A 17,945-nucleotide genomic window follows, 5' to 3' on the forward strand; every position below is an offset into this window, starting at 1 on the left:
GGGATTTCAAGAAGAGGATCCCGTCCAGGTCCTGGAAGCCTCCCAGGGGGGTTGGAAGGTTCTGAGGGGACCATCCCCCCCTGGTTGAGGCCACTGTTGAGGGCTGAGAGCCCGGCCTTTTCTGGCAGCAGCGTCGGGGGTGACACCGGGGAGCCCGGTTCACTCACCCCCGTTGGAGAGGAAGAATCAGGACCGGGGCCAGCAGCAAGTAAAAAAAAAAAAGTTTTTGTTTGTACCTTTTTCACTGTGCCGGCCGGTTGCTCTCTCTCTCTCTCTCGCTCCGTGTGGTTCGCGGGTAAGGGGGGGGGGGACCGCTGTGTCGCCAGATCGCCGCAGTTTTTTCCTTTTAAAAGGTTTTGGTTTTGCCTCACTGCCCGGCCGCGCGCCGCTGACAGGGCGCGAATGCCGCGTGGTTCCTCCTGCCACTCGTGTGGCTGTCGAGGGATGGGCTCTGCACGTCTTGCGTCTCGGGGGGCGAAGGGCCATCCGAGAGCGGTCGGGGGGTCCAGACTCGGCCGCTGCGTTCGCCGCCGCGAGAGGTGCCGGATGCAGGAGGCAGCTCAGAGCCGTTCCCGCTTAGCGCGGGAACGGCGGCCATCTTGGAAACTGTTCGTGAGGCGACAAGGAAGGCCGTGGAGCAGGCCGCGTTGCCGCCTGCACTTTCCCTGCAGCAGCGGGCCCCCGGGGGGCTCCCCCAGGGGGGGACGGATCGCCAGCGAGTTGCCCTTCTGAGGAGGCCTCCTCGGATTTGGAGGCCTCCTTATCTTCGGTTTCGCGGGACTGCTGCAGCAATTGTTAAAATACAAACGATCAAAACGGAAGAGGAAGTCTGGGAAAGCCGGTCATCGAAAAAAACGGGCGGGGGAGGGCACCAGGAGGCCCGCGGGCCCGCCCAGGGAGTGTCGGTCCTTGAGGGGGATCCCCCAGGACACCGAATCGGACTCGGTCTCGTCGGCGGTGGAAGAGCCGGACGAGAATACGGGGGGACCGGACGCGCCCGCCGACCCGGGGGCAGGGTGCCCAGGGACGGCCAAAGGAACGCCAGCCGTGGAAGGAGACGACCCCAAGGTCGTCAGGTTGTTTAGGAAGGAGGAGCTGGCTCCGCTGATCCCGGCCATTCTGCGAGAAGTGGGAGTAGATGCCCCCCCGGTGGGGTCTCGGTCGGACGCCTCTCGGTCAGACGCCAAGATGGATCCCGTGCTGTTAGGCCTAACGGGATAGGCGGTGGCTTTTCCATTTCACTTCTCTGCGACCGATATTCTGTTCCGGGAATGGGATACTCCGGAATTGGGCCTGAAGGTCAGTAAAGCGATGGACAAGTTGTATCCCTTACCAGAGGATGCTCTTGAGATGTTACGTTTTCCCAGGGTGGATGCTGCGGTCTTGGCAGTGACGAAGCGTTCCACGATTCCAGTTACCGGGGCTACGGCTCTTAAGGATATCCAGGATCGGAAACTCGAAGCACAGCTCAAGAAGGTTTTCGAAGCGTCAGCCTTGGGAGTCCGCGCGGCTATTTGCAGTAACTTTGCGTTACGAGCCGGTTTACGCTGGGCTCAGGTGCTCCAGGCCAACGCAGGGCTTTCGGGAGAGGAAGCGGCACAAGCGGATCACCTGGAGGCGGTGATCGCTTATGGTGTGGACGCGATGCATGACCTTCTGCGGACGTCGGCCAGGGCCATGGTCTCTGCGGTTTCTGCACGCCGGTTGCTGTGGCTCCGAAATTGGGCGGCGGATGGGTCCTCGAAGGCTCATCTGGGAGCCCTTCCGTTCAAAGGGAAGCTGCTGTTCGGTAAGGAGCTGGACGACCTGATGCAGTCTCTGGGTGAGAACAGGGCGTTCAAGTTGCCTGAGGATAGGCACCGAAGCAGGACATCCTTCTCCAGTAGGGCCCGTTTTCGGGGACCACGGAAGTCGCGGCTGCAGAGGTCGTTTGGGCCCTCCTACCGGGCTGGCTCTGGATCCTCGAGAACATCGTCGTGGTCTCAGTCCTTTCGTGGCAGAAAATTTGGGAGGGGAGACGGTCCCGGGTCAGGGTCGGGGCCGAAAGCCTCACAATGAAGTACGGCTGGTCCGTTCCCTGCCGCCGGCTCCTCCGGCTGTGCCGAACGTAGGAGCCAGGTTGGAGCGCTTCTACGGGGAATGGACCAGTATAACGACGGATCAGTGGGTCCTCAGCGTGATAAGACAAGGCTACGCTTTAGATTTTGCACGGATTCCAGCGGACAAGTTTTTGGTCTCCCCTTGCAAGGGTCGCGGCAAGCAAGCGGCCGTCCGGGATACGCTGGAGCGGCTACAAGACCTGGGTGCAAAAATACCCGTTCCACCGGGGCAACTCCGTCGGGGAAGGTACTCCATCTACTTCATTGTGCCAAAGAAGGAAGGTACCTTCAGACCCATCTTAGACCTGAAAGGGGTCAACAGATGTCTTCGCGTTCCACGCTTCAAGATGGAAACGATTCGGTCGGTGATCGCCTCTGTGCGGCCAGGAGAGTTCCTGGCGTCCTTGGACCCTCACGGAGGCTTACCTTCATATAGGCATTCAGCCGGACCATCGGCGGTTTCTGCGCTTCTGTATCCTGGGCCGGCATTATCAGTTCAAGGCTCTCCCCTTCGGCCTCGCCACCGCTCCGCGGACGTTTACAAAGGTAATGGTGGTGGTGGCAGCCGAGCTTCGCAAGGAGGGGTTCCTGGTACATCCCTACTTGGACGACTGGCTCATCCGGGCCAAAACAGAGAGCCAATGCCGACAGGCAGTCGAAAGAGTCCTGCAACTTTTGCGTTCCCTCGGCTGGGTGGTCAATCTCGCCAAAAGTCGCCTCGTCCCCACCCAGACGCTTCATTACCTGGGAGCGCTATTCGACACGAAGCAGGGCAGAGTGTTTCTGTCCCAGGAGCGGGTGTCCAAGCTTCAGGGCCACATTAGTGCTGTAAGAATCACTCACCTTATCCTGGACGACGACTTGGACTGTCCTGGCAATGAGAAGAATTGACAGGTATGCATAGAGTAAACCTATGCTTCAGTTTAGCACAAAAGCCTCTGGAGCTACACTGTAGCTGTTTGGAACGATGGAGCAAAACCACTCAACATTTTTGTTGTGCTTTTGAGGTGAACAGGTCAATCACTGCCATTCCCCAAAGATTGAATAACTCATCCGTGACGCTTTCATTGAAGAAATTTCTCACCTGGAAAGGGTTTTTCCTTGCAACCATCACTTTAGCTTTGAAGAGTAAGTGAATTGCTGGTGCTGGTTTCCTACTCGACAAACTTGCAGTTTTTTCACAAAGTGGTTCTGCGTACTGTCCCCAAGTTCCTTCCAAAAGTAGTATCTGCACTCCATATTAACCAAACTGTTGTTCTGGCTACTTTCTTTCCAAGACAGCTTGCGCACAAAGGAGAAAGGGATGTTCATTCCTTTGGCTGTAAGAGAGCCCTAGCATATTACTTGAGAACAACTCGACCTTATCAAGCTTTGCAGTTGTTCATTTCCTTTGATCCCAACAGATTAGGACAGGCAGTTGTCAAAAGAACTCTAATTTGATAGGGAACTATACAGCGCACTATTATGCGCTGGCTGGTTTGCAGATTACAGCCTTTATCAAGGCTATTCAAATGAGAGACTTTGAAGACTTTTCAAAGCTGCCAGTTGGATATCAGTTCATATCTTCATATTCTACTACTATCTTGACATGTCTCAAAGGACAAGCGGTTTTTGTGAAACCTATTCTCCAAGTAGTCTACTCTCTATTAGTCTGGTCTGGGTTGCTTGTTTCAGATGTTGCTCTAGCTTGGGACCTACCATGCATTATGGTTAATTCATGCTTGCTTGTGGACTGAGAAAGCAAGTTTGCTTATCTTTAAACAGGGTTCTCCATAGACAGCAGGATAAATTAGCCCTACTAAATTTTATTTATTTATTTAATAATTTTTATATACCGACTTTTCATGCAAGCATATCAAATCGGTTTACAGTAGTTAGCAATTAATCATTTGAAATTATTTGCATTTCCAAAGAAGAAATAAGTAAATATATTATTTCATAATATAATTAACATAGCAAACTAAATAGTATGCTAAATAATCAAAATTTAAACACTTAGAGAGGTAGTATAGTTAGGGTAGAGATAGTATAATAAAAATATACATTACCTTAGTATTAAATCAGAAGTGTAAGATAATTATGCTAACAGCTCTTGGTAGGCTTGTTTAAAAAGCCAAGTTTTAATCCCCTTTTTAAATAATTTGATGTCAGCTTCTAGTTGTAATTCCTGCGGGATGGAGTTCCATAGAAGGGGTCCAGCAATAGAGATAGATCTTTCTCTTACATTATTTAGGTGGGCAATTTTGGGGGAAGGAATTGGTAGCATCCCTGTTCTGGTTGAATTGGTGGTTCTTGAGGGGGTGTGAAAGTGAAGTGAAGAGGTTAGCCATTCAATTTTTTCATTGTAGAGGGTTTTGTGTATTAGTGATAAGATTTTATGCTGGGCCCTGTATTTGACCGGCAGCCAATGAAGTTCTTTTAATATTGGGGTGATATGTTCAGATCTTCTAGTACCTGTCAAGAGTCTAGCTGCAGAGTTCTGCAGAAGTTGCAATGGTCTTGTTATATTTGCGGGAAGGCCTAAGAATAGTGAGTTACAGTAGTCTAATCTTGATAAGACAAGTGCCTGTAAGACAATTCTAAAGTCTTTAGAAGGGGTTTTAATATTTTGAGTATGTTTAATTTGAAGTAACCATCACTTATGATTTTTTTAAAGTAGGGTTTCATGGAGAATTGCAATCTATAAGAATCCCTAGATCTCGTACTTCTAGGGAGATGGGGTAGTTTTTGGCTGCTTCTTGAATTTCAAGCTCTTTTGTTTTGCTTAATTTAGGGGAGATGTATAGGATTTCAGTTTTTTTAGTATTTAGGGAAAGATTCATTTGGGTTAATACATTTTCAATGGTGGATTGGTATATGTCCCAGAGCTTTAGAGTTTGGTCAATGGACTTTTGGGTCAGTATTAAAATTTGAACATCATCGGCATAGATAAAATGTGTTAGACCGAGGCCTGATAGAATTTTGCATAAAGGGAGCATATAGATATTAAATAGTGTAGAGGATAGAGATGATCCTTGGGGCACTCCGAAGCTGAGATCACTAGGATGTGACTCTTTATCAAGAAATTTTACTTTGAAGGTTCTATTTGTTAGGTAAGAGCTAAACCATTTGAGCGCTAAGTCTTTAATGCCTGTTTCGTTTAGTCTATCAAGGAGGATATTATGGTTAACTGTATCAAAAGCTGCCGAGATGTCCAGTAAGATTAGGAAGTAAGATTGGCTGTTATCGGTTCCTCTGTACTAAAATAATTTCAAAACCCGTGTTGTGCTGGGTACAGGGTACTATGTTTTTCCAGATAATCTGTTAGTTGGTTGTTAATTACTTTCTCGAGAATTTTTGATATACAAGGTAAATTAGAAATGGGTTTTAGGTTTGAGAGATCATATGAGTTTGCTTGTGGTTTTTTTGTGATTGGTTTTACTATTGCTGATTTTTTATTTTAAATACTCATCCATCTCCCTGGAGAGTTAATGATCTCACTAAAGCTTAATCTCTGGAATAAATTGAAGGGCCCACGAGGCTGCGCATGCTCAGTAAGATCATTAGCAAACTCTGAGAGCTGGGTTGTGACAACACTGTCAGATGCAGGACCGGATGAAGGGGTGGGGCCTGCCAGGTGGCTGCCTGGGGTGCCTGCCTTTGGAGAGTACTGGGGGCTTGCAGCTTTTGCTTTTTATGGGGGAAGGGGGAGGAAAGGATTGGGAGATGAAGCCAAGCCAGCAGGGACCCACCCCTCAGCATCAGCAGCTACCTCTGCTGGTCCAGGAGCAGGCAGGCTGAGCAGCAGCTTGTCACTAAGGGAGAGTGGTGCCGGGCTGCAATCTTTTCCTCTGTTGCTGAAGCTGATGGGAAGGTGGGGTGCCCACCTAACTCAGTCTGGTCCTGGGCAGATGATGTCACCCACGTGTAATGGCTAATTTATCCTACTGTCTATGGAGAACCTAACTTCTAAAAGCTTTGAAGTCAAACTTCTGTGCCATGTTCTATCTGTCACCCACATGTGAGAACTGAGATACTGCTGTCTTCTGAAAGCATCTGTTATAGGTGAGCAACTCTGCTTTTCCCCGCCCTTGCTGTTGCCAGGGGAAAACATTATATACCACCCCTCACAAACCACAATTACTTCTGTTCATTATAGTAATCATACATTTATTTTTGTTTCATGCTTCACTAACAAATGGCTTTCAAAATGTTACAACCAACATAATGAAAACCACAGTTTTTAAAAGAATACTCAAGAACATAAACCCTCATGCAAAATAAGTACACCAAAACACAATCCAAAACCTCCCACCTTCCCTTGCCTGGCCCTGCTTTGTACGGTCATATTCAGCTTAGAGTTTTTTGAGCATATGTAATGCCATTGACCCACCAAATGTGAGAGAATGTTTGTGATACTTAACAATGCAAACACAGAGCTCACAATGGGACCTTTGACAAAAATGATGGACAACTTGAAAACAGCCACAACAGAAAGCTCAAGAGCAGAGGACAATATTTTCTTCTAGTTAGTATCAGGAGGTTTTTTTAGACTTTCTCTCCTGGGCATGCAATTTTTCCCCTTTTTCCTTGAAAGAAGGCCCATGGAGCATTTTTGAAGTGCTAATTTTGTATTTAAATATCTACTTATAGAAGCTGTCCAGTGTTTCCATTAATATAATTGTTCCTTGATGGCTGCATCACCCTTTCTTACAGCTGTATCTTTATCTGGCGGCTGAGCTCTGAGATGACCATCAATATGCGCCAGCGACTGGCTGAAATGAAGCAACGAGAGAAACAGACAGAGACAGCATCACCACACAAGACTGTCAGCATCATTAGGTGAGGGGCAAGGAGACCCAGGGTAACTGGATTTGTCCTGTAAAGGGGCAATAGGCATTTGATATCAAAGGATTGGATGTCAGATTTGGGCATAAAAACAGAAGGAAGTGAAAAGTAGAGACAACAATGGGGGATAAGCAGGTAGTCCGTGAAAGTGTCTCCCACTGAAACACATTTCAATTTTTGTTGCATATTTTAGGATCCACTACTGATTTTCTCCAAAATGTTCCTTTAATATTCTTGCAGATGTGAAGAGGTAGTCCCCCTATTTTATTCCTATATCTTCTTACCACAGGTCCTTGCAATGCTTCTCAAGTTGTGCTTGTCCTGCTGCTCCAGTGGTTTGGAATAGTTTGGGAGTGTAATAAGACCACAGCCAGGTTACCTAAAGCCTACAAGGTCTTTGCTCTGTTGTATATTGCAGAGGTGAAACACGGTCAGTCCTGTCGCCTGTGCCTGTGCTTTCATCAGACAGTGACAAGACGGTGATGAAGAGGACGGAAATGAGGAAGATGATCTGCCCAATGAGGAATCCTTTCAAATTCCATCCAACTATAATAGCAAGGGTGACCAAGGTATATCAAACAGGGACAATAGTGCTACAAGCACCTGTGCAGGGCATATCTTGGGAATAGGAACAGAGCCAAGGAATATATGGGAAGGAAATGGACAAAGGGATCCAGATACCTGGAAGGGTAAGCAAAGGAACAGATATGAGTGCTATGAAGAACTTTGATGGATTAAGTAATCAAAGCGACCCACTCATATGCATGGGGACCTGCTAAAAGAATTGCCAACTAGGCACAAGGGTAGGAGAAGAGAATAATTGGGATTGTACTGGTATGAGCTAAGCGACAGTGAAATGAAAGAATCCCAATACATGGGGGGAAGTATGGTAAGAGAGCAGCAGGAAGGCATATAAAGATAATGGTATGGGAAGAGAGGCAAGTGGCAATAACAAAGGTAGGACTAGTACTCTCTGTAGAGAATAGGCAACAAAAATACAAAGAGCACCACAAGTGGAAATAAGAATTTGGAAATTTGAAGTGGAGGAATAGCCTAGTGGTTAGAGGAGCCAGGAAAGCCAGTGTTCAAATCTTGCTGACACTCCTTGTGATATTGAACAAGTCACTTCAGCCTCCATGACTTCAGGTAGAAACTTAAAGCCTAAACACAGAAAAGGATTAAAGTCTTACGGGCCAATTCAGTATGGTGTGCTCAGCCAAGCGCACCTTTAGCCCCAGTTTGGCCGCGCGTTGACACCCCCCCCCCCCCCCCGAAACTAATAGCGCCCGCAACATGCAAATGCATGTTGATGGGCCTATTAGTTGTTCCCGTGCGATACAGAAAGTAAAATGTGCAGTGAAGCCGCACATTTTACTTTCAGAAATTAACGCCTGCCCAAAGGCAGAAGTTAATTTCAGCCAGCACAGGGAAAGTGTACAGAAAAGCCGAAAAAATTGCTTTTCTGTACACCCTCCAACTTAATATCGTAGCAATATTAAGTTGGAGGCCCCAAAATTAAAAAAAAATCTAAAATAAAAAAAAATGTAGAATCTGCCCGTGACCCACGGGTTGGAAGACGGACGCTCAATTTAGCCGGCGTCCGTTTTCCGAACCCGTGGCTGTCAGCGGGTTCGAGAACAGACACCGGTAAAATTGAGCGTCGGCTGTCAAACCCGCTGACAGCCGCTGCCTCTGTCAAAAAGGAGGCCCTCATTTAAATAGTCGATCGCGCACCCAGGAGAGTGGCCTGGGTGCGCGTCGGGAGAGCGGGCGCTCGCCTCGGAGCACCGGCTCTCCCGCGGTTTTTACTGTATCGGCCCGTTAGATTGTAAATCCTCTGGGGACAGGGAAATATCTATGGTATCTGATTGTAATCTGCTTTGAAATGTCTTGACCATTTATAATAGGCAGAATATAAATGGAAAAAAATGTTTGTCTATAAATCATTCACTGCTGTGGGTTATAAATTGAACAACATAAGCAACAAGAAGGGAGATTTCCACTAAAATACTGTGTTTTGACCAGGATTTATATTTAATTGCACTTTTTATGTTTTTAGTACAAAGCAAAATGACAGAAATGCCTGCCCCTCTCTGCAGGAGTGTCTCCTACTGGGAAATGAAGCGGGTGAGTCATATTCAGTTTGCCTCTCACAGGAGTGCTACCGGGAGAGGGGGAGATTGGAGAAGAAACTGAGGCTGTGTTGGCAGGGCATGCATGTGTGGAGACTCTCTCCTGTGAAATCCTGACATCTTTATGGCACTGCTATGTGACTAATAGAGACCTTGCTGCATTTGAAGAACTCTGCTGTAAGGAAATGTACATTCCCTGTACGTACCCGGATCAGTCCAGACTGCTGGGTTTTGTCCCCCCTCTAGCAGATAGAGACAGAGATGATTTTAAAACAAAACTCCGCCTTATATAGGAGAGTGCCACCTAGAGTCCGCCAGTATTTCTCTGTCTCTAGCAGATGGTGGAGGTGCAAAACCTACAGTCTGGTCAGAGTTTTAATTTTGGGGAAGTTTTTAGTCCGTTTTCAGAGTTTAATAGTGTTTCTTTTGGTGTTGGTGAATTTTAGGAGTGTTTCTTTAAAAAAAAAGAAAAAAGAACATAGGTATTGCCTGTGTTCCACTTCCCAGAGGGTTGCTAGGCTCTGAGAGGGCCATCCCCTGCTGGTCTGAGGCAGCTGCCAAACAAGGGTTGAGGACCCTAATTGCTATTTTGGGCAGCATGGGTGCGATACCGGGGAGCCCGGCTCACTCCACCCAGAAAGATTAGCACCCTGGACCACGTCAGACAAGTCCCGATTTAAAAAAAAAATAAATTACTTTTGAACTTTTTACTTTTGCTTTGGTCAGGCCGTCTCTCCCTCTCTGTCTCTCCTCGGGGGAGGGAGGGCGATTTTCACCACGTTTTTTGCTGTCGGGGGGGGGGGGGGGGGGCTTTAAAGTTGTTTTCTGGGTGCTTCATTTCTGGCTGGCTCCTTCGATGCCGCGGTCGACCATGTGTCGCGCATGCGGCTCGGCCTGTGCGCGGCTCTCCCGGGAGGGAGTTTGTTCAGCATGTTTGCCGGGGGGAGAGGATTCCTCCGGGGCAGATGCAGTTAAAAAAGGGCAGAAAAACAGGTTACAGCGAGTTTCTTCAAGGGCAGCAGGTGTTGTTCAGCCTGCCCAAGATCTTTTTCAGTTAAGCGTGGGAACAGAGGCAATTTTGCAGACGTTCCGTTCTGCTACTCAGGCAGCCATGGGGGAGGGGAGGTTTCCTCCTCAGCCGAGGCTGCCTGAGGATAGGGATTCTGTACAGCCTGCTTCTCCTGGTCCGGAGGTCAGTCCTGAGGGGACTTCTGATACCTCCTCTGAGTCCTCCTTCATTGTTTGTTTTGCATAAAGCTTTTAAAGCAGGGAAGCTTCATGAGGGAGGAAAGCCTGATTCCCTAGGGCATAGGTCCCGGGCGTCCAAGTGTGCACAGACTCATACGGGTGCAGGGCCTGGCAAGCCCAAGCGTCCCCTCCGCTCTCGGGGTCCGCAGAGGGATACCGCAGCGGATGAACCGGATCCAGATCCGCAGCAGGCGAAGAGGGGTTCCCAGGCATCGGAGGGGGATGACCCTAAGGTGGTGCACCTTTTTCGGAAGGATGAGTTGGCACCACTTATTCCGGCTATTCTCACTGAGCTGGGTATTGATAGCCCTCCTGAGGAGTCCAGGTAAGATGGACCCAGTATTGGGCCTGAGGGGCCCTGCTACAGCCTTTCCCTTTCATTTCTCGGCTACAGATTTGTTGTTTCGGGAATGGGATACCCCGGATCTCGGTTTGAAAGTCAGCAAGGCCGTGGATAAGCTATATCCCCTGCTGGAGGAGGCCTTAGAGATGCTGCGGGTTCCTAAGGTAGACGCAGCGGTGTCTGCGGTCGCCAAGAAAACCACCATTCCCGTCACAGGAGCGACAGCGCTCAAGGACCTACAGGAAGGAAATTGTAGGTACAGTTAAAAATGATTTTTGAGGTCTCTGCCATGGGAGTCCAGGCGGCCATTTGCAGTAATTTTGCTATGAGAGCGGGATTCCGCTGGGTCCAGCAATTGCAGCCAATGTGGGTTTCTCGGAAAAGGAAGCTGCCCAGGCGAACCGTTTGGAAACCTCTGTGGCTTACTGCGCTGATGCCTTCCATGACCTCCTAAGGACGTCTGCCAGGTCCATGGTGTCAACGGTCTCTGCTCTGAGGCTCTTGTGGTTAAGAAACTGGTCAGTGGACATGTCCTCTAAGTCTCAACTGGGATCTTTACCTTTTAAGGGTAAACTGCTTTTTGGAAAGATATTGGACAATATGATTCAGTCCCTGGGAGATAAGGTGCATCGGTTGCCGGAGGATAGACCTCCCTCGAGAGGTTCCTTTTCGTCTCATATAGAAACATAGAAATGACGGCAGAAGAAGACCAAATGGCCCATCCAGTCTGCCCAGCAAGCTTCCCTCATTTTTTCTCTCATACTTATCTGTTTCTCTTAGCTCTTGGTTCTAATTCCCTTCCACCCCCGCCATTAATGTAGAGAGCGGTGATGGAGCTGCATCCAAGTGAAATATCTAGCTTGATTAGTTAGAGGTAGTAGGGGTAGTAACCGCCGCAATAAGCAAGCTACACCCATGCTTATTTGTTTTTACCCAGATTATGTTATACAGCCCTTATTGGTTGTTTATCTTCTCCCCTGCCGTTGAAGCAGAGAGCTATGCTGGATATGCATCGAAAGTGAAGTATCAGGCACATTTGGTTTGGGGTAGTAACCGCCGTAACAAGCCAGCTATTCCCCGCTTTGTGAGTGTGAATCCTTTTTTCTTCTCCCCTGCCGTTGAAGTTATGCTGGATATGCGTGAAGTATCAGTTTTTCTTCTCCCCTGCCGTTTAAGCAGAGAGCTCTGCTGGATGTGTGAAGTAACAGTTTTTCTTCTCCCCTGCTGTTGAAGCAGAGAACTATGCTGGATATGCATTGAAAGTGAAGTATAAGAATGGAGTGATCAAGCTAGTTGAAAGGCATCAGGAATAGAGGAAGGTGGAGGTAGTAATTTGGATATTTGGTTTGGGGTAGTAACCGCCGTAACAAGCCAGCTACTCCCGTCTTTGTGAGTGCAAATCCTTTTTTCCACATTTCCTCTTGCTGTTGAAGCTTAGAGTGATGTTGGAGTCACAGTAACCATGTGTATGTTTATTGAATAAGGGTATTGTCTCCAGGCAGTAGCCATCATTCTGGCGAGTCACCTACTCTTCATTGGCCAGATTCAGAGGAAATCATGGTATTGCCCGTTGAAGGCACCCTCTTCTTCATTTCGTTCAGTCCCGGCGAAGCAGCAGCCCTGGTCCCAGCCTTTTCCAGGCCGAAGATTCGGCAGACCTGGTTTGGCTCAGCCTTCCTCAGGGGCCAAGTCTTCTCAATGAAGGGGCGCCAGTCACTCCTCGGTGCCGGAAGTGGGGGGCAGACTGTTCCTGTTCTTCGAGGAGTGGGCCAAGGTGACTACAGATCAGTGGGTGCTGTCCTTGATAAGACAAGGCTATGCTTTAGATTTTGCACGGCGGCCCCAAGATTAGTTTCTCATCTCCCCCTGCGGATATGCTGCAAAGAGGGCAACAGTACGGGAGACACTGCAGTGGCTTCTGCAGTTGCGAGCCATAGTCCCCGTCCCTCCAGAGGCACAAGGAAAGGGGTTGCTACTCCATTTACTTCGTGGTGCCAAAGAAGGAAGGTTCCTTTCACCCCATTCTAGACCTCAAGAGCGTGAACAGATGTCTAAAGGTTCCTCGTTTTCGCATGGAGACTCTACAGTCGGTCATTGCTTCCGTCAGACAGGGAGAGTTTCTCACGTCGCTGGATCTCACAGAAGCTTACCTGCACATAGGCATCTGTCCAGACCACCAAAGGTTTCTCCGGTTCTACGTTCTGGGCCAACATTTTCAGTTTCGGGCTCTCCCCTTCGGTCTGGAAACTGCGCCCAGTACATTCACCAAGGTGTTTGGTGGTGGTGGCGGCGGCCCATCTCCGAAGGGAAGGTCTCCTGGTTCATCCGTACTTGGACGACTGGCTGATTCAAGCAAAATCGGAAGCGCTGGCAAGGGACGCGATTCACAGAGTGCTACAGTTCCTGCAGTCACTGGGCTGGGTTGTCAACCTCTCAAAGAGCAGACTCGTACCCTCTTAGTCCTTGGAATATTTGGGAGCGCTGTTCGACACTCAGAAGGGATGAGTTCTTCTTACCATGGAGCGCATCTTGAAGTTACAAGACCAGGTGAAAGACTTCTTGCTCATGAGTCCTCCCAGGGTCCGAGATTATCTACAGGTTCTCGGGTCCATGGCGTCAACATTGGAGCTGGTGCCCTGGGCATTTGCTCATATGCGACCCTTGCAGTATGCTTTACTGTCCCGTTGGAACCCAGTGTCCGAACTGTTTCTTCTGCCTTTGCCACTTACAGAAGAGATGAGGGACAGTCTTGCCTGGTGGCTGGTGACAGACAGTCTAACCAAGGGGGTTCCTCTGGAGCTGCCCGAATGGATAGTGGTCACCACGGACGCCAGTCTCTCCGGCTGGGGAGCGGTGTGCCAAAGGAGATTGGTACAGAGCCTATGGTCCTCCAAGGAATCTCTGTGGTCAATCAGTTGGTTGGAGACTCGAGCAGTGCGGTTAGCATTGCAAGCATTCTGTCCCCTCCTGCAAGGGAAAGCAGTCCGGGTGTTGTCTGACAATGCGACCACGGTGGCATACATCAACCGTCACGGAGGAACAAGGAGCCGCCTTGTGGCGGTGGAAGCGAGTCGGTTGTTCAGCTGGGCGGAACAACACTTAGCATCACAGCGTCTCACATTGCAGGCATGGACAACGTACAAGCGGATTTTCTCAGCCGACATCATCTCGATCCCGGAGAATGGGAGTTGGCAGACAAAGCCTTTCAGCGCATATGCATAACGTGGGGCAGACCCAGCATGGACCTCATGGCAAGGCTCCGAGGTTCTACTCTAGTCGTCGAGAGACAGGGGCGGAAGGAGTGGATGCCCTAGTTCTACCCTGTGACAAACCAGAAACAAACTTGCCACTTACACAGTGTTTAAATTACAACTAATATCCAAAGGAACCAATCGTTCACTCGCAGTGTGCCAAAATATTCATAATGGTTTACTAGCTTTTATACAATCCTGTTAGATCTATGTATAAATTTTTCAAAACCTACATGACAAGTGGGAGTCACCTTTTTATGTGTTGAAAGAATTTTTTTGAAAATAATTTTGTAAGTGGTGTTGGTAGGTTTCATATAACCGTGTAGGCAACCCTGCCTTGTTTGGACATATTATAATCATAAACCAACCATCCACCACCAGGTTTTTATGTGATTGCGATTTTAAAAGTTTTTTTTGTATATATATGTGAATCTGTTTTTTCAAAAGTTATTTAAAGACATCCAGGGGAGATGTATGTGGACCCACCAGGGTCTTCTGTTGTATTCTTGATCTTATATATTAACGTGAACCATCACATGAGCACTTTTCATTATAAGCTACATCGGAGTTGTTGACTCACACTTTATTTATATAAACAGTACTTTTTGATGGTATTATACTTTCATATTCTCATCTCTAAGTCCCAACATAGATCTAACAGGATTGTATAAAAGCTAGTTCTACCCTGGCCTGTCTATGTTCTTCTCTACATATTTCCGCCTTGGCTGTTGATCGGAGAGTACTCCGACAGAGCGGCATCCGGCGTGAGTAATTTTAGTGGCACCGGAGTGGCCAAGGTGCCCTTGGTTTTTGGACCTTCTCAATCTAGCAGAGGCAGGTCCACTACGGTTTACAGAGGTTCTGAATCTTCTTCACCAAGGACCTGTTTGTTTGGAAGAAGTGGATCACTTCTGTCTAGCAGCATGGCTTTTGAACGGCACCTTTTAAGTGGTATAGGGTATTCTCCTGCAGTAGTTTCTACTCTCCTCCAGTCACGTAAGACATCCACTAATCTCGCATGCGTTAGAGTGTGGAAAGTTTTTGAGTCCTGGTGTCTAGAACGGGATGTTTCGCCGACTCGAGCTTTAGTGAGGGATATTCTGTGTTTCCTTCAAGATGGACTGTCTAAGGACTTATCGTGCAGTTCCTTACGCGTGCAGATAGCAGCTCTTGGTTGTTTGCGTGGTTCGGTGCAAGGCGGGACGCTGGCGGCACATCCGGACGCAGCGCGTTTCCTTCGAGGAGCGAAGCATTTGCATCCTCCGGTCAAATACCCTTGTCCATCTTGGGGTCTGAATCTCGTGCTTACGGCCTTGTGTGCTGTGCCCTTTGATCCTTTAAAGAGGGCGATGCTGAAGGATCTAACCTTGAAAGTGATTTTTCTGGTTGCCATTACTTCGGCTTGTAGAGTATCGGAACTCCAAGTCCTTTCCTGTTGGGAACCTTTTTTGAGGATATCCGATTCGGGAGTTTCCTTGCGAATGGTTCCGTCCTTTCTTCTGAAGGTGGTGTCTTCCTTTCACATCAATCAATCAGTGGAGCTTCCAGCCTTCGAGAATTTAGACCAGTCGGATCCTCTATCCAGGGAATTGTTCTAGTTCAAGAGTTAGTGTATATAGTTATGGTGTCTTATGGGAGCCATCATGCTTTGCTACTGCAAAATACTGGCGGACTGTAGGTGGCACTCTCCTATATAAGGCGGAGTTTTGTTTTAAAAACATCTCTGTCTCTATCTGCTAGAAGGGGGGGACAAAACCTAGCAGTCTGGACTGATCCGTGGTACTACAGGAATGAAAATTATCAGGTAAGAAACTAATTTTCCTTTCCTCAACATTTGGCCACATTACTAGCGCAGGGAGGAGGCTCTCACTGCCAAAGTCCTAACTCTATTACTAAGGCAGGGAGGAGGCTCTCACCGCCTGAGTCCCAGCTCTATTACTAGGGTAGGGAGGAGGTCCACCCATCTGACTCTAGTTCTCATTGCCAGAGCCTGTTTATACTTGCAGGACACTGCTTTAAGAACAAGTGCTACTGGAGTTTTTTGTTTCTCTCTTACTGAATCTCCTTATAAAGAAGGAATTAAAGGCAGCAAACACCAGTAACTTTCTCCTTTCTATTCTGGGCATTTTGGTTACTAGTTTAAAGGAGAAGAAGAAATAGTGAACTGTAAGCACTAAGGTGAGAGGATAACTGTGTAATGAATTGTGCATTTGTTTCCTGCAGACAAGGGAGAATATGGCTTTGCAGCGGTTGGATGCAACTCTGAGCAAGATTCCCCGGCAGCGTGGTCGCTGGTCCCAGCCAACTGGCAACATTGAGATGAGCGTTAAATCTATGCTTGACCTGAGGCAGCTGGAGTCTTTCTCCATCTCTCATTCTCCTAGCAAAGACTCCATATCCAATACTACAGAGGAGGGGGAAATGCAAGAAGAGATGGGTGTACACATCAACACAGTAAGACTGACTTTCCTAAACTGCTCTTCGAAGTATTCTGGTGGGATAACTCTTGTTCCTGGTCTCATTCTAAATATGCTATCTGTACCCTCTTTATCTTAGTGTATAATGGACATAAAATTTGCCATACTGGGTCAAACCAAAGGTCCATCAAGCCCAGCATCCTGTTTCCAGCAGTGGCTAATCCAGGTCACAGGTACCTGGCAGGATCCTAAGGGGTAAATAGATTCCATGCTGCTTATCCCAAGGATAAGAACTGGATTTCTGCAATTCTACCTTAATAGTTAGTGGACTTTTCTTCCAGGAACTTGTCCAAACCTTTTTTTAAATGCAGCTACACTAATAGCTGTCACCACATTCTCTGGCAATGAATTCTAGAGCTCAATTATGCGTTGAGTAAACAATATTTTCTCTTATTAGTTTTAAATGTATCACCTAGTAACTTCATTGTGTGTCCCCTGGTCTTTATACTTTTCGGAAGAGTAAACAACCGATTAACGTTTACTTGTTCCATTCCACTCATTATTTTATAGACCTCTCTCATATCTCCCCTCAGCCCTCTCTTCTCCAAGCTGAAGAGTCCTCTTTAGTCTGCTTGCTAATAATGCTGCGAACTGAACAATCAAAATGTATACCAAGAAGTAAATTTTCAGTGGTGTGTTTAGTGCAGGAGTTATGCATGTAATTTCAAGTATGCACACCACATAAGATGTAAACACTTGTTGGCTTTGAAGATCAGGATGCCATGCGTCTAAACCTGTGCACATAATTTTATTCGTTGCAAAAAAAAAAGGATGAAAAGGCAAGAGAATAAAAGGCATGCCATTAAATGCATAGCTGCTTTTAAAAATTCAGGTCACTTGTATAAATCTTCACATTGCTTCTCATTCCCTGGCATGCCCCATTTTTGTGTGACAAAATTATGCATGTATTTTTAGGAAACTGAAAATCCACATTAAGGACCTGTGGTTGAATTCCGTTTGTGACTCCTTATTGTATACACCTGAGTCCCAACCAGACCTTTTACAATTTGACCATCTGTGACATTGTGAAACACAAACAGAAGTTAAAATATATTTACATTTTTGTTTCTCAGTGGTTCTAATAGGTACATAATTTTTTTACTTACATGAATGTCAGTATTTCATCTGTCATCTAAGAAGTGGAGGATGACAGAAACGAAAGAGAGGAAGTCATAATAACAAAATGTTGAGTGGATTCATGTTTCTACTGTGTAGTTAGACAAGTAACTACTGTATAAGGAGAGTAACATTATTATGTCATATGGGGTGAGTGACTGATTAAATGTTCTAAACGGCACAGCAAATTACAAGGAGTTACATAACTTCAGATTAACCGGTATAGCTGCTTCTTTGGTATGTGATTCCATGCATTGTACATCTGTCATCTAGACAACCCACCTGCTTTTCATGTTTTTCTCTGGGTGGGGTTCTTTTTTCAAAAGCAAGAATTTCACAGATTTTAGCAATCCAGTCCATGACATTTGGCATGCCCTTTTGTTCTGTATGTTTTTATACATATATTCACTATCAAAAGGAAAATGGAACCTCGTTGATTCTTGTGACACATA

The 17,945-nt window shown here is 47.1% G+C and overlaps 1 protein-coding gene across 1 annotated transcript in view; it reads left to right on the forward strand.

Moving 5' to 3' along the window:
• Positions 1-17,945, forward strand: part of MAPKBP1 (mitogen-activated protein kinase binding protein 1) — a 408,115-nt gene that overhangs the window by 330,092 nt on the left and 60,078 nt on the right. The window contains exons 20-22 of the mRNA XM_029597450.1: positions 6,795-6,920; positions 7,345-7,495; positions 16,124-16,354. Of these exons, the coding sequence (XP_029453310.1) occupies positions 6,795-6,920; positions 7,345-7,495; positions 16,124-16,354 (508 nt within the window). The remainder of the gene's footprint in view (positions 1-6,794; positions 6,921-7,344; positions 7,496-16,123; positions 16,355-17,945) is intronic.

Source organism: Rhinatrema bivittatum, chromosome 4 (genome assembly GCF_901001135.1).
Source record: "Rhinatrema bivittatum chromosome 4, aRhiBiv1.1, whole genome shotgun sequence".
Lineage (NCBI taxonomy): Eukaryota > Metazoa > Chordata > Amphibia > Gymnophiona > Rhinatrematidae > Rhinatrema > Rhinatrema bivittatum.